We start from the raw sequence: 20,995 nt of genomic DNA, 5'->3' as shown, positions 1-20,995 counted from the left end.
AAAATAAAGGTCTAAGCAGAACAAAGAGACAGAGGAAGAAAGAGAGAAGGTGTCCTTTTGTTTCCTGCCTACCTGCTTGTGTGGGGTATAGGTTTTCTCCTGCCCTTAGACTAGTAGGACTTACACCATTGATTACCCTGGTTCTCAAGCTGTAGACCGGGACTAAACTACACCACCAGCTTTCCTGGGTCTCCAGTTTATAAAACACAGGGCCATGAACTAGTCAAACACTGTAATCACATGAGCTAATTACTGGTAATCAGTCACTTTCACATATATGAGGGATATATCTATAATATTGGTTCTGTTTCTCAGGAGAACCCTGACTAATAGAGTATGAAACAATTCTAAAACATGTAAATGGCACAGGTGAGATGTGATCATGGTAATGGTAATATCTCGTGTGAAAGTGCAATTTCAAAACATGTGTGCCTAAATATAGCTTAGGGCAGTTAAGTGTTCAAGGAGAATGTTTTAGAGGTAAAAACTGCCGGAGTCCATTCATTGTCTTCACTAGCTGAGTTTAGACAGAGACCCCCAAAAGCTAGTAACCTTTGAAGTCCTAGCAAAGGTCAGAACTGCACCACCCAGTTAATCTAAGAACCACCCAGTTAATTTAGGTAATAACAGCTGAAGCATCCCCACCTTAGTTCCCTTAATTCCTTAGATACTTGTGTAGATCCTTGTTGATTATTGTTGATCAGATATTCTGCCTATTTCTAGAAATTGTCTACCAATGAGCTAATCCATGTGTCATTCAAACCTCCTTACCCTAGGGCTACCCCAGACAAACCTCCTTACCCTAGGGCTACCCCAGATCAAATAAAAGCTTGGAGCAGCCTGAGCATCAGTGGAAGTCCTTCCGGACTTGCCCGCCTGGTCCCCCAATATTGCAAAATTATCTCGTGTCTTTTTCTCTCATTTGTTGTGCGGCTCCTCTTTCAGGTACTGAACCCTACTCGACAACTTATGAGTGTTACTTGACAAAAAACGCCCAAAGTCATCCTCAATTCAGTACAAGCAAGTAAGAAAAGGAGAAGCCAGAGAAGAGACAGAGAGAGATTTGACTGAGTGAGTCAGTCTGGGTGCAGCTATGTCTTTAACAGGAGAGATAGTTAAATAAATGAATGAAGAGACACCCTTACTTTAATTCTTAAGATGTTGTTGTCATGACACTTCTGGTATTTTTTCAGATTATTTTTTCAGATTATTAACACCAATCAAGCCTCTCATTATGCTGTATAAAATGTTGTAAACATGTCCCTTATGGAAATACTTCCCATGTGCTCCTCCTGCTCCTGATCTCACAGCTTTGTTTCTGGGTGACAGAGATGGCCCAAGAATAAGATGAGCAAGGTTAGTGATTTTTCAGGAATTATGGTAGAGCTGTGGGTGTAAACTTGGAAATCTTGTGGGACTAGTGAATATAACAGAAGCTGCTGGGGTCCAATCCCAGCGGGTCCAGGGGTCCCCAAAGGTGTGGACGGAGTCGGCGAAGAAGGAATGACACGAGGACAGCCTTCAGTTGATCAGCAGCCTAGTCAGGACCTTTAGCCAGGATCTCCAGCCAAAGTTCTGGTCGGAGTTCTGGTTAGGAACTGATGAGGATCTGATGTTTATTGTCTTGTTACATCCGTATTTATACCAGCCGATTTTAATCCTGTCAATTTCTATTACAAAGGTTAGGGCGTTTCTTATCTCCATTCCAGGGAGTAAAGATTATGTAGCTTAACTACCCGCCTGGCACTTAATTAAGGGGTTGTATCCCCTCCCTAACCTCAGAGAAAAATCCCCACCTGGGGAAACAACCTTTCTCAGAGAGGTGACCTTGGTTAAAACACATGGCGCTAAGGAGAGCAAACATATTAAGAACAATATGCTATATATGCCAGGTCCCTTGAAACATATGCTGTGCAGATGTTTCTTTCCTGCAGCGACTGTGTCAAGCAGCAAGGATGGACCGGCTTCCGGCAAGAAGCTACAGAGCAGGGCAGCTGTCACACCATTAAGGCTCACGAACCCTGAGAGGACAGTGTGCTAGAATTTATGTGAACAGCCTGCTGAAATCCTACATCATTACCCTTAGAGGAGTTAGGCAATGAAGCTTCAAAGAACTCTGTGACTTCCTGTTTTCTTTCCCAAAGTACCTCTCTCTTCCCTGAGCAGTGCTGGGCTTAGCTCTTTTCTCTACAGGTCTTTGCAAACTGGTCTGAAAGCCTGGGCTTGTGGTCCATGGACACTCCATAGGCTCCTTCTCTAGGGCTTTCTTGCTAGGATTTTTCAGGAAGTTGTCTCTGAAACAAGGATTCTGCCTAAAGGTCAGAACTCATTTAGTATATCCTGATTAGAAAATGAAAATGCATAAGTGCAAGGCAATAGGGACACTGCAGTGGGAGCCTAGAGTTATACTTTCATTAGTACTCTTATGCACACCCCAGCTTGCATCCACAACTATAAGTTTCATGAAATCAGGTAAGTACTTTTTCTATTTTGTTACTTATTTCCTTAGATCTATTAGAAGGTATTGCATATGAAGAGGAATATATATATATATATAAATTTTAACTGAATTGAGCTTTGTATGATAAATTATGTTTCTATTATACCATTCTTACTGCAAACATTATTACTGTGTCACATAATGAAATTCAGCTATTCTCCTGCATTATTAACATGCTAGAGGCCAGGTGCACGAAATTCATGCATGCGTGTGTGTGTGTGTGTGTGTGTGTGTGTGTGTGTGTGTGTGTCCCTCAGCCCAGCCTGCACCCTCTCCAATCTGGGACATCCCTCTCACAATCCAGGACTGCTGGCTCCCAACTGCTCGCTGGCCGGCCTGCCTTATTGCCCCTAACCACTCCCCTGAAAGCCTGATCAATGCCTAACTGCTCCCATGCTGGCCTGATTGTCCTCAACTGCCCTCCCCTGTTGGCTTGGTTGCCCCCCAATGCTTTCTCCTGCAGGCCTGGTCACCCCTAACTTCCCTCCCTTGCCAGGCCTGGTTCCCCCCAACTGCCCTCCTCTGCCAGCCTGGTCGACCCCAACTGCTTTCCCCTGCAGGCCTGGTTGCCCCCAACTGCCCTCCTCTGCAGGCCTGGTTCCCCCCAACTGCCCTCCTCTGCCAGCCTGGTCACCCCTAACTTCCCTCCCCTGCAGGCCTGATCACCCACAACTGCCCTCCCCTGCAGGCCATCTTTGACCACATGAGGGCGGCCATTTTTTGTCTTAGAATGATGGTCAATTTGCATATTACTATTTTATTACATAGGATTTATAATTCTCCTTTGACAATTTTTAACATCTATTTTTTATGAGAGAGAGAAAGAGAGAGAGAGAGAGAGAGAATAACATGAAAGCACAGAGTGAAAAGGGTAGTCACAATCTACAGTATACTAGGCACTTGGAAGAAGGAAACAGTATTGGAGGTTTTTGATATTTTTATGATCCTTTTTTGAAGGTAGACCTCAATCGACAGCAACATACAGTGTCATGGTTGGAAGACCAAGAACAATTTGAGGTTTTTGCAGCAGCTAGAAAGTGTCAGAAGAACATCTTCAAAAGAGAGATCCAGAGGGAGAAATCCCAAGTTGCACAAAAGAACTCTGGTCAAATCTCTGAACTAGACATACTGGAGATAGATGACAAGCAGCCCAATTAGGGTTAATGGGACTGATCACTCATTTTAGCTTCTGCAAAATGCAGTGGAGAATTTAGAATCTGAGTTAAATCAAGTTAACATACTGAAACTCAATAAACAAACAAAGAATAATATTCTTCAGAAAATGAAACAGAATCCTGAGTCTCTACACCTCTTTCACAATTTCCCTGAGGGAGTTTTAGATGCAATCTGAAATTATTCAACATACAAAAAAGTAGAGGACATGGCCCATATTCAATAGAAAAGGTGATCAATGAAATCCAACTCTGAAATAAGCCAGATGTTGTATTTAGTAAACAAGGACTTCATAGCAGCTATTATTTCTGGGGTGAAAGATGTAGAAGAAAATATACTTATAATCATCACCAAAATGTCAGAAATCAAATAGAAATAGTTTTTATTTTTAATTCAAATACTAAAACTACAATCATTCAGAAAACAAATCCAGGTTTGGCTTATAAAATATTTGGAATCACAACATAAAGACTAACTAAAATTAAAAGTAGATTAATAGAAATTATCCAATCTGAAAATTATGGGCATGTCCTCAATAATCTGTAAGAAATATCAAAGTAATAACAAAGACTTAAGCCACAGCACAACTAGTAAAATACAGCACTAATAAAACATAAAGGTTGCATGGAGATGAATTTAGACCCGCTAACACTGTCTACTAATGCCATGTTCATCATACATGAAGGGAGCCTGATAAGGAATGAGACTGAAGGAGAACACAAGTGTATTCTAGCTAGTGGTCCAGATACTTGAAACAGCCCAGAGGCCACATGCAGTTAGCACTGGCCACAGAGACTGTGGTCCAGATCAGGCTCTGATGAACAGCAAGATCAGATATAGATATTGTATCAGCGTAGATACCATTTAATATCTACCCCTGTTTTATGACTCCAGCATGATCCAAACCAGGGGTAGGATCATTTTCTATTTTCTATTCCTCTGAAGGGCACACATCCATTGCACAGGACACTAACACAGCTTATACATTTCTGTGATCAGGAGAGAAATATTTATTATATCGTGCAGGACCCTTAAATAGGTACTTTATATTGAATGGCAGTTTCATACAACAATCTTAAGAGTTGGGTACAGTTTAAAAATTACAATTTGTGTTTTATAAAAAGAAACAAAAATGTATTCATTGTTACACACCATGTAAGAGAAGATATTTAAAATCAAACACTCTGAACATAAATTTTTTACTCTGGGTACATATATAACATTTGGGTTTTTTTTCTCAACTGTCTGATGACACTGCTGTATGCTGTGCAACAAACAAGCATGCACTCAAATACTCCTTAGTTTTTGGTGGGTGGGGTGATTATGGATTATCCTAAGGTCATGCGTGGTTTTAGACAGGTTTTGCCATACCTCTCAAAATCAGTGATAAAGGAAAATATGGAGAATTATCAGGGCAGAGATGTTACACCAATATTGCTCTGTCTTTAAGAGGGATTCGATGTCTGTCACTGAGAATACAGAAAAGGGTAACTGGGTAAATAAGATTCTCTTCTAACTTAATCCAGAAAGAGTTGCAAATCCCAAGAACGGGTAAATGTTCTAAAGAAGAAAGACAACAAGGAAGAGAAGGTTAGAATGTAGAGGTCAGCTCACGTGCAGGAGATGAGCCCCAGGACAAAGTTTGCTACACAGAAGTAGGTGAGGGAAGGAGAATGTTCAGGAGCTCGGTGGGCACAGAGTCATGGGAGCTGGGCAGTTCCAAGGATTGAAATAGGGATAAACAGTCTGAGAAAAGTGACATTTAGAGAACTTGTAGATGAGTGACCCATGGTTTGTGACATTAAAAAATGAGACAGTGCTTGCTTCATAGTCTAGGAAAACCCCTACACGGCGGGGAGGAACAGCCATGGAAAGAGTCAAGACCTTGGGATCAGAGGTGGAAGAGTCCTCAAAGGCATTGTACTCAGATTCATTCTGTAAGCTTACAACCCAGTAGCCATTTTCAGGTCTGAATCTGGAATAAGCATTTGGATAATTTGTGCCTCTTCTAACACCAAACTTTTTATTACAGGAACGTTTTCTACAGTATACCCCCAGGATCCAGGCAGTCTTCTTGGACACATCTATTTCCCAGTAGTGTTTTCCTGATGAGAAATATTGGGAGCCTAACACACCATAATTGTAATACTTTATAGGCCAAATTGGCACAGATGCCAACTGTCTGTGATCCTCTGAAAGGTTGAGATTCAAATTTAAGTTGAATGGGTTAAATGTCATGTCCACTGCAGAGAAAAAGAAAAAGATGATTAGCTACAGATACAGGTGTTGGTTTATCTGGTGACTTGGAGAGGGAACTTGGAAGCTGACTAGGAAGAACTTGTATTGATGATTGGACAAGTGGGGTAAAGCTCTGGAGTAATCCTAATATATAAAAACCTTGGGTTGTAACGACCAGTAATGACCGAGGCTCCACCAACTGGAAGTCAGTCCTGCAGTCTGCTGCAGGCATGGTGCCCCAGTACTGACTGCTGAGGGGGCTGTGAATCAGGGACAGAGAGAGGCCTGAAGAAAGAAGCAGGGACTGATCCATTGCCTATGTGGCAGCTTATGATCAGCACTTGCCTCTCTCTCCTAGTCTGGCCAGCAGCCGTGCCTCCATTTCTCTCCAGGCCTCCACCAGGGCTGCTGATCAGCCCCGCCTTTCTGATCAGGCCCCATTGATAGGCTCAGAGATGCTGACTGGCATAGAAACTGACCAATCAGAACCAAATCTGAATGAAGTCTGAGGAACCAATGGCTGCCTAGGAGGTGGAGCTTTTGACACCGACTGGCATAGAAACTGACCAATCAGATCCAAATTGGCCAGCAGAGGAGGGCAGTTGGGGGCAAGATCAGGCCTTCAGGGGAGGGCAGTTGGGGGCAAGATCAGGCTGGCAGGGGAGGGCAGTTGGGGGTGAGATCAGGCAGGCAGAGGGAGTTAAAGGTGATCAGGCAGGCAGGCAGGTGAGCAGTTAGGAGCCAGTGGTCCCAGATTGTGAGAGTGATTGAGCCTAAACTGGCAGTCGGACATCCCCCAAGGGATACTACATTGGAAAGGGTGCAGGCTGGGCTGAGGGAACTCCCCCTCTGTGCACAAATTTTGTGCATCAGGCCACTAGTGTATTATACATACATATTGGGAAGTGAGGGAGACACCTAGGGCTAAGATCATCAGATCTCATTGAAACCACAAACTTCTGAAAGGGGATCAGAACACAGTGATTTGAAGACCTAGTAACTTCTTACCCCAGTAGCGCTGGACACGTGTTAGCTCTGAAAAGATAAAAGATTTAATAATGTTTATTAGAAGCAAATGATTAAACACTGATAGCTTGTCTCTAGAGTAGGGGAAGGGGAGAAGACTGTGAGGCTAAGAGAATGAACCAGAATCTAGCCATTCTCCCTTAACCACATCTCCATCAGCAACATCCCTTCTCTGAACACCCTCCTTTCTATCCTCATATGAGACTATACCAACCCCCGACCCACACCCCCGTTTAGTCCCTGACACCATAAACATCCTACATCCACATTCCTGCCCTGGCTCTCCTCACCTTTAAACATGTGCAGCATTCCACTCAGATCTGGAGCATGGAATCCATGCTTCAGTTTTTTGGAAATAGTTTTTGGCTTCTTCAATGTCCACACCTCACTCCTAGGGATGACAAAAAAAAAAAATGTTGATCCTACATCTTATACCTTTTTGTCCTTCTAATACCACTTTCTTCCTCTCCTTTCATGCCATTAATGCACTTGAACCTGCTTCTCTGAGAAGCCTGAGGAGGGGAGAAGGAAGTCTCCTACTTCTAGAGCCAGAAAAAATGTGCTCATGTCTACTTTCCCAGTTACCCTCTGTTTGACCTTGGGAAGGTCTTCTCCTTAAAGCAGTGGTTCTCAACCTTCTGGCTCTTTAAATACAGTTCCTCATGTTGTGACCCAACCATAAAATTATTTTCGTTGCTACTTCATAACTGTAATGTTGTTACTGTTATGAATCGTAATGTAAATATCTGATATGCAGGATGGTCTTAGGCGACCCCTGTGAAAGGGTTGTTCGACCACCAAAGAGGTCGCAACCCACAGGTTGAGAACCGCTGCCTTAAAGTAAGAGTTTCTTCTTCTAAAAAATATAATACATATATTATATGCCCTTGATACCTCATGGGAAAAATAGGAATTAGATGAAATAATGTATAAGAAAAGCCTTTGCTACCTCTAAAATGGTATATAATATTTGTCATTTTCCACATCACAATGAGTTTCCCATAAAAGGGCCCCAGATGTGGGTTCCAGGCAGATCAGGGGTGAGGCTGCAGATCCTGACTGGGATATAGGTCTCCTTTTGGAAAGCCTTTGAGCCTGTGCCCTAGTCTAAAGCCTGAACTCCAGTGGTGTGGCCCACAAATAACATGGAGATTTCAGGTATTCTGGGAAAAGTTAAAAACACTTGGCAAAGGAAAAGTTGTCTACTGGGCAAAAATGGTTAGACTCTCATGTGTTTGTAAAGAACTTGAAGCTGCCAGATGAACTGGCGACTTCAGACACAAAGGCTACACTTTCCTATTTAAGCTTTTAAAGTGTGTGAATAAGAGACATTAATTATTGGCACAAAGGTCAAAGCCACAAACCACAAGGCTAAGGTCTTTTTTTGGAATTCGAAAGAGAACCTTGTAGAATGGCCTGATCTCCTCTATTCCTGTTAAGCAAAGTAAATATAAAGGTGCTGCTCCATAACCTATTTTAGAGCTCGATTAATGCACTTGAAGCAGGTTCAAGTGCATTAATGGCATGAAAGGAGAGGAAGAAAGTGGTATTAGAAGGACAAAAAGGTATAAGATGTAGGATCAATATGATAAAGACAAGCATCTATGAAATACAGGAACCAGAGCAAGGACAGAGAATGAGTTGAATATAGTAATAAGAGTCCGATAGTGAAGTCCCTTATCCCTATTATCCTTACTGGCTCTAATTGTGAATTTCAACCATTTAATTCACTACCATAGAATCTGGTTCATTCTCAATAAATATGGGACACTTAAATCCTCAGTAATTTAAAATAATACCACATCTAACTTTTCTTGCTTCGGGAGAGTTTTCATTCTGGTTGATGACCAAATAACTCTCATGACCATAAACCTTTCTTCATAAATGCACCACTCCTGGTCACCCATACGCACCATTTCATGATTCCACTCGTATCCTAGGGAGAAGAAAGAAAAGATGAATCAAGGAGTGTAAATATTAGAGCAAGATTAATGAAAGAGAGGATAGAAAAATGATAGAAAAATAAAGTTATTTGAAAATATCAACAAAATTGACAAACCTTTAGTTAGACATTCCAAGAACAAAAAGAGAGAGGAGGAAAATTACTAAAATAAGGAATTAAAAAGGAGACATTACTATTGACTTTGTAGAAATTAAATATTATAAAGGTTAGGGACTATTGTATGCCAATAAATTAGATAACCTAGATTAAATGTACACATTCTTAGAAACACAGAAGTTACCAATACTGATTCAGGGAGAAACAGAACATCTGAATAGACCTGAAACATGTAGAGATTGGATTGGAAAATCTGAATAGACATGAAACACGTAGAAATTGAAGTGGATTTCCAGCAAAGAAAAATCCAATCCCAGATGGCCTTACTGGGGAATTCTACTAAAAGTTTAAATTAGAAATATTACAAATAATTCATAAATTGTTCTAAAAAAATAGAAGAGAAGGGACACTTCCCAACTCACTCTATGAGACCAGTACTATTCTGATACTAAAACCAGACAAAGGCATCCCATGAAATGTAAACTATAGGCCAATATCCTTTATGAATATAGAAACAAACTGTTAAACAAAATAGTAGAAGATTGAATCCAGAAAAATAGAAAAGTTTATATATCATGGTCAAGTTTTTTAAATTTTATTCCAGAGATGCTAAATTGGTTGAATATAAAAGCAATCAATATAAAACATCATATTAATGAAACAAAAGATAAAAAACACATAGCCATTTCAAAAGACAGAAAAAAAAATCGTTTGCCAAAATCCAAGGCCTTTCATGATAAAAACAAAACAGTAATAACAATAAACTAGGAATAGAAGGGCACTTCCTCAGCCTGATAAAGGCACCTAAGACAAACCCACAGCGAGCAAACATCATATTGAATGACGAAAATGAAAAACTGAGTACTTCCCCCCCTGAGATCAAGAGCAAGATGGGATGTCTGCTGTCACTACTTGTGTTAACATGGTACTAAAGATTTCAATAGAGTCTATTAGACAAGGAAAGAAAGTAAAAAGCATCTATATTGGAAAGGAAGTAAAATTCTCTTTATTAGCAGAATACATGATGTTATGTACAGAATACCTCTTCCAGATTTTTAAATTTTAACTCACGCAGAGGTGCTGTTGATTCCAAACTTTACATATCTAATCATTGTCTATTGTGTCTCCTCATGTATCCAGAATAATACATTCCACAATAAAGAAGAAACAGCAGCAACTCAGAATATCTAAAACAGAATCTCTACTCACCAATCCACATTGTTTTCTTTCTTATGCCCTCTTGTCAAAACGGTAACAATACACATTCAGTCCCTTTCCCAAACACTGAAACATCTTACCAATCCGTCATTTCCATATCCTTAACTTATTTTGGTTGTCTGCATTTCCACATCATTACCACTATGGATTGATTTGTTTTTGAACAATATGTATCAATATATAGGGTGTCCCCAAAATGTATACATACTTTGAATAATTATTAATTATTCAATGGGTTAAATCTGAAAAGAAAGAAACATCAATTGAGCTATCAGAAAAAAAGTGTGTATACATTTTTGGGGGATTTCCTGTATTTGGCCTTACTCTTAATGCCACCAGCCAGGTTTACAACTAAAGGAATGTTTTGTTTTCTGTATTAGCAGAGACTTAAAAAAAAATGTGCCCAGAGAGATGTTACTTTAGTCACAGATGGATCTGACAGATCAAATCCTGGCCTTTTTGTGTTTCATGATTCTCTTTTCTTCCCTGTTGACTTTATTCTCAGGTGCTCTACAAGGTCAAAGGAACCTTTTAGTGTCAACACCAGGATTAGAGCCCAATGGCACAGAATAGAAGGCAATTTAGACTGTGTTTTAAGAATCTCAGATTGTGTCACCCTTTTCACCTGCAGCAGCTCCATGGCTGACCATTCACTGCGACGCTCCAGATCTGAGATGAGTTCTTTCAGCAACTGGCTCTGCTGAACCAGTTCATTCTCAGCCTCAGCTAAGTCCTGCAGGGTCTTCATCTCCTCTTCCTCCAATTTCTGCAGTTCTCTTTGCTCTTCACTGTCCAGGATGCTTCTAAGCTGATTAAATTCTGTGTGTATCCTTTGTTTCTCAGCCTGTATCTGATTCTGCAAGGGGAAACAAGAGAGAGAAGTAATGAGTCTCTCAGCCTGAGAGCCTCCTGTGAAAGGGATTAGGAAAGAGGAAAAAAAATTTTTTTTCAGGTAATTCTAACCAGAAAAGGAGTAGAAATAGGGTAGCAATTTTGGAGAAAGCTGTTTCTCCTTTTCAGTACAAACCAAAAAGGCCTCAGGCTCTCTTATCTAGGGCAACCCTGGAACAAATGTGAAACTGGAGTGAGGTTTAGGTGGTAGACAGCTGTCCTGGACATTCATGCCTTCCCACACTCTCACATTTGAACCTTGAATCTTGTTTTCCTTCCACTGGAGGTGTCAGGGCCTCACTGGAAAACAGGAATGGAAGACAGAATTCTTCAGTCTTCCTCACCATTAAGACTGTTTTTGCTCTCAATTCCAAATATCTGTGTGTACAATTTGTAATTGTAATATATTTACTTGTAACATCTATTCTCCTGCCCTCATCCCCAACAGAGACAGGACAAGGAAGAGAACTAATCAAATGGCTTCTGGACTCATTCAATGTCAGGGAATGAAGAGAAAAGGGGCTTCCTTGTGATTGGCGTGGAAGTTCCTGCCAAGATTCCTAAGTCAGAAATTCCCCAGGAAGAGTTTCCTCCTACCTTCCAGGAAGTTCTCTCTTCTCTGATGTCACTGCCCAACTTCTCAGCTTCCTGATGCTCCCTCCTCAGCCTGTCCAGAGCGGCCTGGAGCTTTTCCTGTGAGAGAGAGGAATCATACTAGAGTCAAGCCATGGCTTTTCTTAGCACCTAGAAAGAGAATAAACGAGGAATAAACAAGGCTGATCTCAGAAGAGACTGGCTACTGATTAGAATATAGTGATTATAATCTACTAGAGGCCTGGTGCATGAATTCGTGCACCTGTGGGTTCCTTCAACCTGGTCTGCGGGGATCAGGCCAAAACCAGCTCTCTGACATCCCCTGAGGGGGGCCATTGTGAGAGGGTGATTCTTGGGTGACATATCCTGGAATCAGACTCCCTCCTCTCTTCTCCCAATATTATGTCACTATCTCTCTTAATTAATCCATAATATGGATTAACTAATCCATATTATGTCACTTTCTCAAATCAATCCATAGTGGTATAATGATGTGGAAATGCAGACAACCAAAATAAGTTAAGGATATGAAAATGATGGATTGGTAAGATGTTTCAGTGTTTGTGAAAAGGACTGAATGTGTATTGCTATCATTTTGACAAGAGGGCATAAGAAAGAAAACAATATGGTTTGGTGAATAGAGATTCTGTTTTAGATATTCTGAACCTTGTAGAATATCTGTTTCTCTCAATCCAATCTCTACATGTTTCAGGTAAATATAAAGGTGCTGCCCCATCTGTTTCGCTTCTTTCATCCCACTTTACCCTAAGTTTGGTGGTAACTGATGACTTGTGGGCATTTAGCTACAAAATGCAATTATTTAGCAAACAAGATTTACTTAGCCTGGAATCTAATCGGCCTAGGGTAGGACCCTCTCAATGTCAGGCTCCCACCCCAGCCCTTCCGAACAGGCAGAGTCTTATGGCGGCGGGAACTTCCTTCTTCCCACCTCAGCTGCTCCTTTACCTCCTTCCCTCCCCGGAGGTTGCCCTCTGGCATTATTGTTCACCTGGAAGGAGGGAAGCCACGGCCAGTTTCCCAGCCAAGAGTGGTAGCAGGAAAATTTGCTGCCTCCACTGGAAATCCATATTAAGCGGATGGGCCAGTGAGGGCACCATATGTTGGGGCCACAGCCGATAGGTCCTGCATGTCTCATCATTTAGCTAATCAAGTAAAGATTCTGTAAGGGCCAAACCCATGACCTCTGCAATGGCCTAGAGGCCCGATGGGGAGCCAGACCCAAAGTGGGGAGCCAATTGGCCAGAGGCACAGTGCACAGATTTGTGGACCAGTGGGGTCCTTCGGCCTGGTCTGCAGGGATCAGGCTGAAACAGGCTCTCCGACATCCCCTGAGGGGCCTCAGATTGTGAGAGGGCGGTTCTCAGGTGACACACCCCTGAATTGGGTTCCCTCCTCTCTGGTTCCAGGTGTGTCACTCAAGAACTGCAGCTGCCAAGTCACCATACCTCAGCAGCTCTTGTGTTGAGAGTCTGGCCCCTGGTGGTCAGTGCATGTCATAGCTACCAGTTGGATGGTTGAACAGTCGGCTGGTCACTTAGGCTTTTATATTTATAGATGACCTGGGAGAAAATCTGAGGAGGTGAATATTTTCTTTATTCCTGGGGGATGAAAGTCACTACCTCCTCACCAAGAGTAGCCTGATTTTCTTTCTTTTTAGAGTAAATGTTGATTCTGTTATGGCCAAGGAAAGTCCTATCTTCTTATTAAAACTCTTTCCACATCCCATTCCCAATGTTCAACAGCAACCATCCTGCTGGGAGGAGCAATGAGAGCTAAATTTGTGAAAGAAATTCTCCATCCACACGAGGAAGGAGAAAAGAGGAAAACCTTTCACTCTCGGCCAAAGCCTGTACTTAGGCTCATCCTTTATGTAAATGGAAGGAATACACAGTGATGTCCCTCAGGCTTGGGAAGCCAAGCATAGGGTAAGGGACACATGGAAGGAACGTACAGGAGTCAGTACTAAGATGTTGTGGTGTGTAAAGAAGGATGGAAAGGTGAGATTTCCCAGCATGTACCATCTTTCACCTCATCTCCTTCCATCCTGGGCCTTACCTGGCATTCCTTGACTACCTCCTCCATGAGGAATATCTGATGACCACAGTGCTCCCGGGACCACTCACAGAGCTGACAAATCGCCTTCCTATCCTCTTTACAAAAGAGTCGGAGTCTCTCTCCATGGCTCAAACAGAGATCTTTCTTCTGCCCTTCCTCTGGGCTTAACTTGACCTCTTTGACCCTCTCTACTATGTTGGCTAGATGCTGATTAAGCCATAGGTTCCCAAACGAGTATCTGACACCACACACAGGACAGCTGCTTTCCCCTCCTGGGCCGATCTCTGACGCCTTGTTGTCAGTGATGCAGGCTTGGCAGAAGCTGTGGCCACAGTTTAGACTCAGGGGTTCTGTCAAAAGTTCCAGGCAGATGGCACAAGTCACCTTCTCCTTCATGTTCACCAGGAATTTTAAAGCCATGGCAGCTGCTCCCCTGGTTTCTTCCTGAGGGTCTTCTTGTTTAAAGATTCCTGGATGGATGGGCAGATCGAAAGGATATGGTATAAGAATGGCACAAGTAAAAGGGATGCTAACTGTGCACACTTTAAAGATTGGCCAAGGCTGAAAAACTGAAAGACATAAAAAAAGAGAGGGGAAAAATGAATTCAGTGACTTGGGTAAGCCACCAAGGCCTCAGAGCTTTTGCTTTTCTTTCAGCCTGAAATGATCCTCCCTTGACATTTGCATGACTTCCTCATACTTCACTGAACTCCCTTCTTGCATGTCTAATATGACTAACTTTTCTACAGCACAATCACCAAAACATCATTTGGTGCATTACTTGACATCTTTTTCTTATTACCACTATATAATATATGATATCCTTCCTTAAATATCCTACTCCTAAAGTGTAATCCACACATGGACCAGGCACTTTGGGAACACAATGCTAGATAAATATATAAAGAACCTCATTTCTCTATAGGCGATTAGACTTTTATTTTTTTTTTAAATCAGTGTTTTATCTTTTCTTTCCTTTAATTAGCAGTTCACCGATAGGTGAGCTTTGGGACCACAGAAATGGTTTCCAGTCTGTCCCACACAAAGCCCTCTCTTATTTACTCCCCAGCGACACTGATAGAAACAGCAAGGACCACTGTAGGGAAGTAATCTTATTACTAACAATTATTAACCAGTTACAATTACACATCACTTTGACCTATTTATTCCTCATGTAAAAATCTATAAAAAATAAGAATACTTTTTTCTTATCTGTACATGAAATCAATTGAATTACAGAGATTATTCAATTTAGTAAGTGAATTGGAGTGAATATAATGTCCTCGGGGTCCTCTTTCAAGGTCTGGTAGGTATGATAAACACTACCACACAGAATTGCACGTTTTGGGGAAATTAAATAGGAGATCATCAAAAACTCGCCTTTGAATAAGTAAGGATTAGGCTGAAAGATAAAAGATGAGAAGGGAATATGGAATGGTAAAGAGGAAAAATATTTTAGGGAGAAGAATGCCCTATTGATGGAGGACACAGCATCTTCTACTAATTTTAGAACACCACCGTCGCTGGTGTGCAGAGAGCTCCTAGGCCTTTTGTAATACAGGAGCCTAAAGGGTCTAGAAATGTGACACTTCCTAAATGATATAAAAGTGACAGTCTCCTGTTTACAAAAGACCTGTCATGAGGTGTATAAAGTACTTGCTAGATCTCTAGCGCTCACCTGAGGCAGTCATGCCAATGTGCTGTTTCTCCTATCTTATAGGCCTTTGCTAAGCTAAGTAAACCTGGCTGGTTATGTCCTGTTGTCACATGAGTAGGAATAGCAAACCAAACCTGAAATTATAGCTGGTGGTCAATCAGAAGACATGCCACAGAGCAGTAATATGGTGACACTGACTCTTACAGCCTGGACTAAATATGGACAAGGAGCTGTAAGGTGAGGGGAGAAGACCTCAGTGGCTAAGAATGTCTTCTAATGGACTGAAATTGTGTCCCTCACACAAATATGTTTGCCTGTGTGAATGTAGCCTTATTTTGCATTGAGGTTTTTGCAGATGTAATCAAGTTAAGATGAGGTCATACTGGAAGAGGGTAGGCTCTAAATCCAATGACCAGAGTTAATATAAGAAGACGAAAGGGTCACAGACACATAAGAAAGAAGGCCATGTAACAATGGTGGCGGAAGTTGGAGTAATATAGAATCAAGGCAGGGACTGTTGAGATGGCTGGAAACCACCAGAAACTAAGAGAGAGACAGGGGACAGATTCTCCTCAGAGGCTCCTGGAGAATTCAACTCTACCACTACTTTGACTTTGGACTTCTGTTGTCCTGAACGGTGAAAGAATAAATCCCTGTTGTTTTAACCCATCCAATTTGTGGTAATTTGTTACAGCAGCATTAGGTTATTAATATAGTTGAAGAATTTGATAGTGAAAGATCTGAGGTATGTAACAAACTATAAATCTTCCTCTTCTCCTTGCTCTAAAAAGAAAGGATGAGGATATAATGAAAACTGTATAGAGATACCTGTAGGCCTGGGAATCTACCCATGTCTCTAATGATTCATGAGGTGAACCTGATGAGGAATAAGACTTCCATGAATGGGGGTTGATAGGAGCAATCCAGCCAATGGTACAGGTACTAAAAATTGTCTAAAGTCCATATACTATTAGCCTCTTTCTATGGTGGCAATTGATTAGATCAAGCTCTGGTGACTAACAAAAACAGGGGTTTACATAAAATGATAATTTCTACCCGTGCTTACAATGGAAGATCTGAGCCAACCACAGGTGTGCACTTCTCTATTATCTTTTATTCTGTTCAATATCCAACCGATGCTGAAAAACACCAAGAACCTACGGAGAAGAGAGGAACAGAGCATGCTTTATCCCACGGGGTTGTGGGCCTCACATCAGAGTGGGACTACAAGGCGTTGATGACAAAACACCTGCCATCATAATGATCACAGAAAGAGAAAGGTACAGAGAAGGCAGAGCCCCACACATGGGCGGGCAGTGACTCCATCCATGTTTAAGAGTGACCCAAGAGCTGAGCAACAGCCAGGGAGTTAGAGAAAGGAACACAAGTTGCATCTGCCTGATGGAACTGTCAGGTCAGCTGGTTACCCTAAGTGTCAGACATCTGTATCCCACAATTGAGTATTCTCTTCACACCTGGACTTATAATAAGGCAAAATCTATGCCTCTCTGCAGGTTAGATAATAAAATGAAAGTGTCTCCTTGGAAGTGAAGTGCAGAAAGGATTTCCTTTGAAGTTTTCAGACAATATCCTAGATACTTCCCTTGGTGTCCTGGGTCATGAGCTGGCAATGGGGAAAGTAGGACCTGTTTTTGGCATCCAGAGACCTGGTGAATTCAGAAACACTGCAACTGCCCCCTCCCCATTCATCTAGGCTAGGAGTCTCTAATTCAGCCACCCCTTAGAGTCCAAGGCTAAATCTCCTCCACATTAATGACCCTTCTCCCCAAGAGCTCTAGCAAAGTTTTCAGCATGTCACTACGAATCCTTCACCCTAATTCAACGTTTTAAAACATTACCCCATAATCATAGTCATTCTAGTGGCATCACTCGATATCTAGTGGCATCTAGTAGCTTCTTTGACATCAGCTCCTTCTTTTTTTATTTAAATCCTCACCTGAGGATTTGTTCATTGATTGAGAGAAAGAAGGAGAGAGAGAGGGAGAGAGAGAAAGAGAGAGAGAGAGATCAGTTGCTTCCTGTATGCACCCCAAGTGGGCATCAAACCTGCAACTCAGGTATGTGTCCTGACTGGGAATAGAACCCTCGATCTTTTGTTGTACAGCACAATGCTCCAACCAACTGAGCCACACCAGCCAGGGCTAGTTACCTTCTTGTATATCGCATCAAATATTTATAATTTGTTATGATCTCTCCCTAACTAGAATGTAAGCTCTTATATGTATTTAACATATTTTGCATGTTGAATGGATATTCACTGCACTTTTTCACAGCAGCAGCCTGCTTTCATTCATATGAATTAAATTTAAAAAATAAATAAATACATCTATTTTATCTCATGTGTTAGGCCTTGTTCTTGACCCTGGGAGACAACATCTGGGCAAAATGGACCCTCTCCAGGGTAAGCATAGATTCCCAGGAAGGCAGTAACAGTTACTTCTGAAAAGTAAGAGTATAGGATAGAATGGGCATGTGTCAGAAAATATGTGACATGTCAATGGTGTGCAAATTATTCCCTAATGACCTTAGGATGACACATAATCGGTGTCGAAGCAAACTTTTTATTTTATTTTTTAAATATATATATTTGATAGCATTACAGATGTCTTCTATTCCCCTTCTCCCCCCTTAAACTTCTTAGCAAGACCATTGAAACTTTGGTCTCCTGGGCAATAGTCAACCCTTATTAATAAGCTCTGAACAAAGAAAAACAGTAAGCAGCAGAGGTAACAATCAACACAAAGGTGTTTCTAAGAGCTCTACGGCAGGTGAGGACACCAGTCAGGGTCAGTGAACTACTGAAGTAAGAGCAAGCAGGTCCATTCAGGGAAGTGCAAGCAGAGCCCTGAGACTGAAGCTCAGGAGGACACAGGAGAAAAGGCGGCCTCAGAGGCAGGCAGCAGACCAATCATTAGCCTGCTGTCTTCAGACTGGCCAGCAGCTGAGGATGTGTCAGGAAGGCCACAGACAGCCCCTCGGTGTTGCAGGAGGGGACTGAAAGAATCAGGTTCAATATTACCCCTGGCCATGTCCCCAAGACTCCATTCTATCTGATGCCCCATACTAGGAGCTTGGGTTTTCGCACGTTTGTAAAACAGGGACCTCTTTTACACACGGAATGGAGTGAGTAGAAGAGAGTTTCTGTTTATCTCTTTAGTAGAGAGAGAGAGAAAGGGAGAGAGAGAGAGAGAGAGAGAGAGAGAGAGAGAGAGAGAGAGATTACAGTTCTCTTCAGCAAGATAGGTAATCAAAACTATAGAACAGGAAGAAGATGGGGATGAACTCAGCCTGTAAAAATAAGGGTCCCTCCAGGAAGCAAACAAGGCCTTCTGCCTCTTCAATTCTCCTTTCTCTCAAGCTGTCCCTCCCCAGACGCTGCCCTGTGTCTGCACTCAGAGTAGGAAGCCTGCAGCTGGCTTTTCTTCCCCTTTTCAGAGCACATCTGTGCCACAAAATACCTCACCTAACTTCACCTAGTACCTTTCTCTGCAAGTCTCCCACGCTGGGCCTGCCATAAACCTCCCCACACACCTTCAGGTCCCAGCGGAGATGTCTTGACTCCTGGTGTAAGTGGTGAGGAAAAGACGGGGCAGTTCTGGTCAGGGTTCATTCTCCAACCAGGGGCTCAGTCTGCATGAAGTAGTTCCTCCTGAGGAACTGGCTGAGAAGTGAAAGTGAAATTCTCGGGGCTGGCAGGAAAAGGAAAGGGGACGGAGCTTCTGAGCCAAATGGTGGCAGTCCTTCAGGGTGACTGCAGAGAGTAATGCTTTAACCCCGTGATTGTAGAAGGGTGGGGTGGGGAGGGAAGATTTGCCCCTGGGGACATTTGGCAAAGTTGGAAAGTGGAAGGCTACTGCCATCTAGTGGCTACTGCCATCTAGTGGGTAGAGGTCAGGGACACAGCTAACCATTCTACAAAGCACAGGACAGCTCCCACAACAAAGACTTATTCAGGCCAACCTTCTACCAAATGTGTTCAAAATAGAAAATGATGGTCACTTTTGGATACCCACTTTAGGGTATCAAGAGTTCTCTGGTGGATTACTTGCGGCTGAGTTATATTCTGGGAGGCAGAAATGGCTAGAATGAAGGATAAGCAATTCGTTGTAATCTGCAACTGGTTCCATGAGATTGTATTTGCAGCTCCAGGTAAACAAGAGATGCCACAAGAAGTGGGCAAGGGTCACACCATAGAGACTCGTTTATACGGGCAGAGGGAGAACTGAAATTATCTGGAGGATTATAACAACCACTACAGGCGTAAAGTGGCAGCTTTTGTTACCAAGTAAAGGTGTTTATTCCCTTGTAGACACCAAAGCCCAATCAATCACAAACAGGAGTTTGCAGCAAAGAAAGTAAAGGTTTATTTTGAAGGAAATGACACCAAACCCAGAGTCCCAGGTGAGCTATTGCCCTGAGACCTGGCTCCCTGGTGGCCAGGTGATGGGTTATATAGGTGGAAAATCATTAATTATGGCAACTGAGGGAGTTGGGGTTGTGGATTCTGCTGGCTGGTCAGGGCCAAGGTGGGGAGAAGTTGAGCACTGTATCAGGTCTTAATGTCAGCCATAGCGTCCGTCATCCTGTCCGGTGTCATGAGGGTGTGGTCGGTGGGGTGGTTCCTCTTTGCTGGGTTGGAACTGAAACACAACTAAAGTCTAGTTTGACTGAAACTCTGTGGTCAATAGATTTGAGGCTTTGTTCCAAAGATTTTTTTTTAAAAAAATATTTTATTGATTTTTACAGAGAGGGAGAGAGAGGGAGAGAGAGCTAGAAACATCGATGAGAGAGAAACATCGATCAGCTGCCTCCTGCACACCCCCTACTGGTGATGTGCCCGCAACCAAGGCACACGCCCTTGACAGGAATCAAACCTGGGACCCTTGAGTCCACAGGCCGACACTCTATCCCAGCCGTGGGCAAACTACGGCCCGCTTGAAATGAATAAAACTAAAAAAAAAAAAGATGGTACCCTTTTATGTAATGATGTTTACTTTGAATTTATATTAGTTCACACAAACACTCCATCCATACTTTTGTTCCGGCCCTCCGGTCCAGTTTAAGAACCCATTGTGGCCATCGAGTCAAAAAGTTTGCCCACCCCTGCTCTATCCACTGAGCCAAACCGGTTATGGCCCAAAGATTTTTTGATGCTGACAAGAACCTCATTGTCCTGAAAACTTAATAACTAAGGGAATGGACATGCAAGGGAGATGGTGAGTCAGGGTGCTAAATGGGGCCGGTTTAAACCAAAAGGAAAGGAGAAAAGGTCATATTAAAGAAATAAAATTTCTGCTTCACTTTCCTAGATCCCTCTGGTTTATTCCCATTATTCCCCATAGCCCAACACTCTCCCAAAGCTGAACCAAGCCATGGCAAGGATATAGAGCAACTGAAGTCAGATGTAAAATGGTACTATCATTTTAGAAAGTAGTTTGGCAGCTTCAAAAACCTTACCCATATACCTACCATACAGCCCAGCTATTTTGTTGCTAGGCAATTAGACAAGAAATGAGAGCGTGTGTTTACTGTTTGAGTTTTA

General features: G+C 42.3%; 1 protein-coding gene across 2 annotated transcripts; it reads right to left on the bottom strand.

Annotated features, from left to right (window-relative positions):
• Positions 1-4,655: 4,655 nt before the first annotated feature.
• On the bottom strand, positions 4,656-19,195 carry LOC102436786 (tripartite motif-containing protein 34). 2 transcript variants are annotated; one of them, XM_006094557.3, is made up of 8 exons: positions 18,985-19,195; positions 13,776-14,245; positions 11,703-11,798; positions 10,840-11,070; positions 8,851-8,873; positions 7,228-7,328; positions 6,920-6,946; positions 4,656-5,916 (listed from the first exon to the last, which is right to left on the bottom strand). In XM_006094557.3, exons 1-8 carry the CDS (start codon positions 19,061-19,063, stop codon positions 5,351-5,353), a joined length of 1,593 nt encoding a protein of 530 aa, XP_006094619.1. In that variant the 5' UTR covers positions 19,064-19,195; the 3' UTR covers positions 4,656-5,350. The 2 variants fall into 2 exon arrangements, with proteins under 2 accessions (XP_006094619.1, XP_023614532.1); XM_023758764.1 differs by lacking the exon at positions 18,985-19,195 and adding an exon at positions 16,489-16,505.
• Between the last annotated feature and the right edge of the window lie 1,800 nt (positions 19,196-20,995).

This window comes from Myotis lucifugus, unplaced genomic scaffold, assembly GCF_000147115.1.
Source record: "Myotis lucifugus unplaced genomic scaffold, Myoluc2.0 scaffold_138, whole genome shotgun sequence".
Taxonomy (NCBI): domain Eukaryota; kingdom Metazoa; phylum Chordata; class Mammalia; order Chiroptera; family Vespertilionidae; genus Myotis; species Myotis lucifugus.
This window is presented reverse-complemented; position numbering and strand designations above follow the sequence as displayed.

What these genes read in the sequence shown, in the direction of transcription:
- LOC102436786 (XM_006094557.3), bottom strand. Translation starts at nt 19,063, where the DNA reads ATGAACCCTGACCAGAACTGCCCCGTCTTTTCCTCACCACTTACACCA. An exon ending in AAGAGAGAACTTCCTGGAAG is followed by an intron (nt 11,071 to 11,702) that starts GTAGGAGGAAAC and finishes TTCCCCTTGCAG; the next exon opens with AATCAGATACAGGCTGAGAA. An exon ending in AATGCTGCACATGTTTAAAG is followed by an intron (nt 6,947 to 7,227) that starts GTGAGGAGAGCC and finishes TTATCTTTTCAG; the next exon opens with AGCTAACACGTGTCCAGCGC.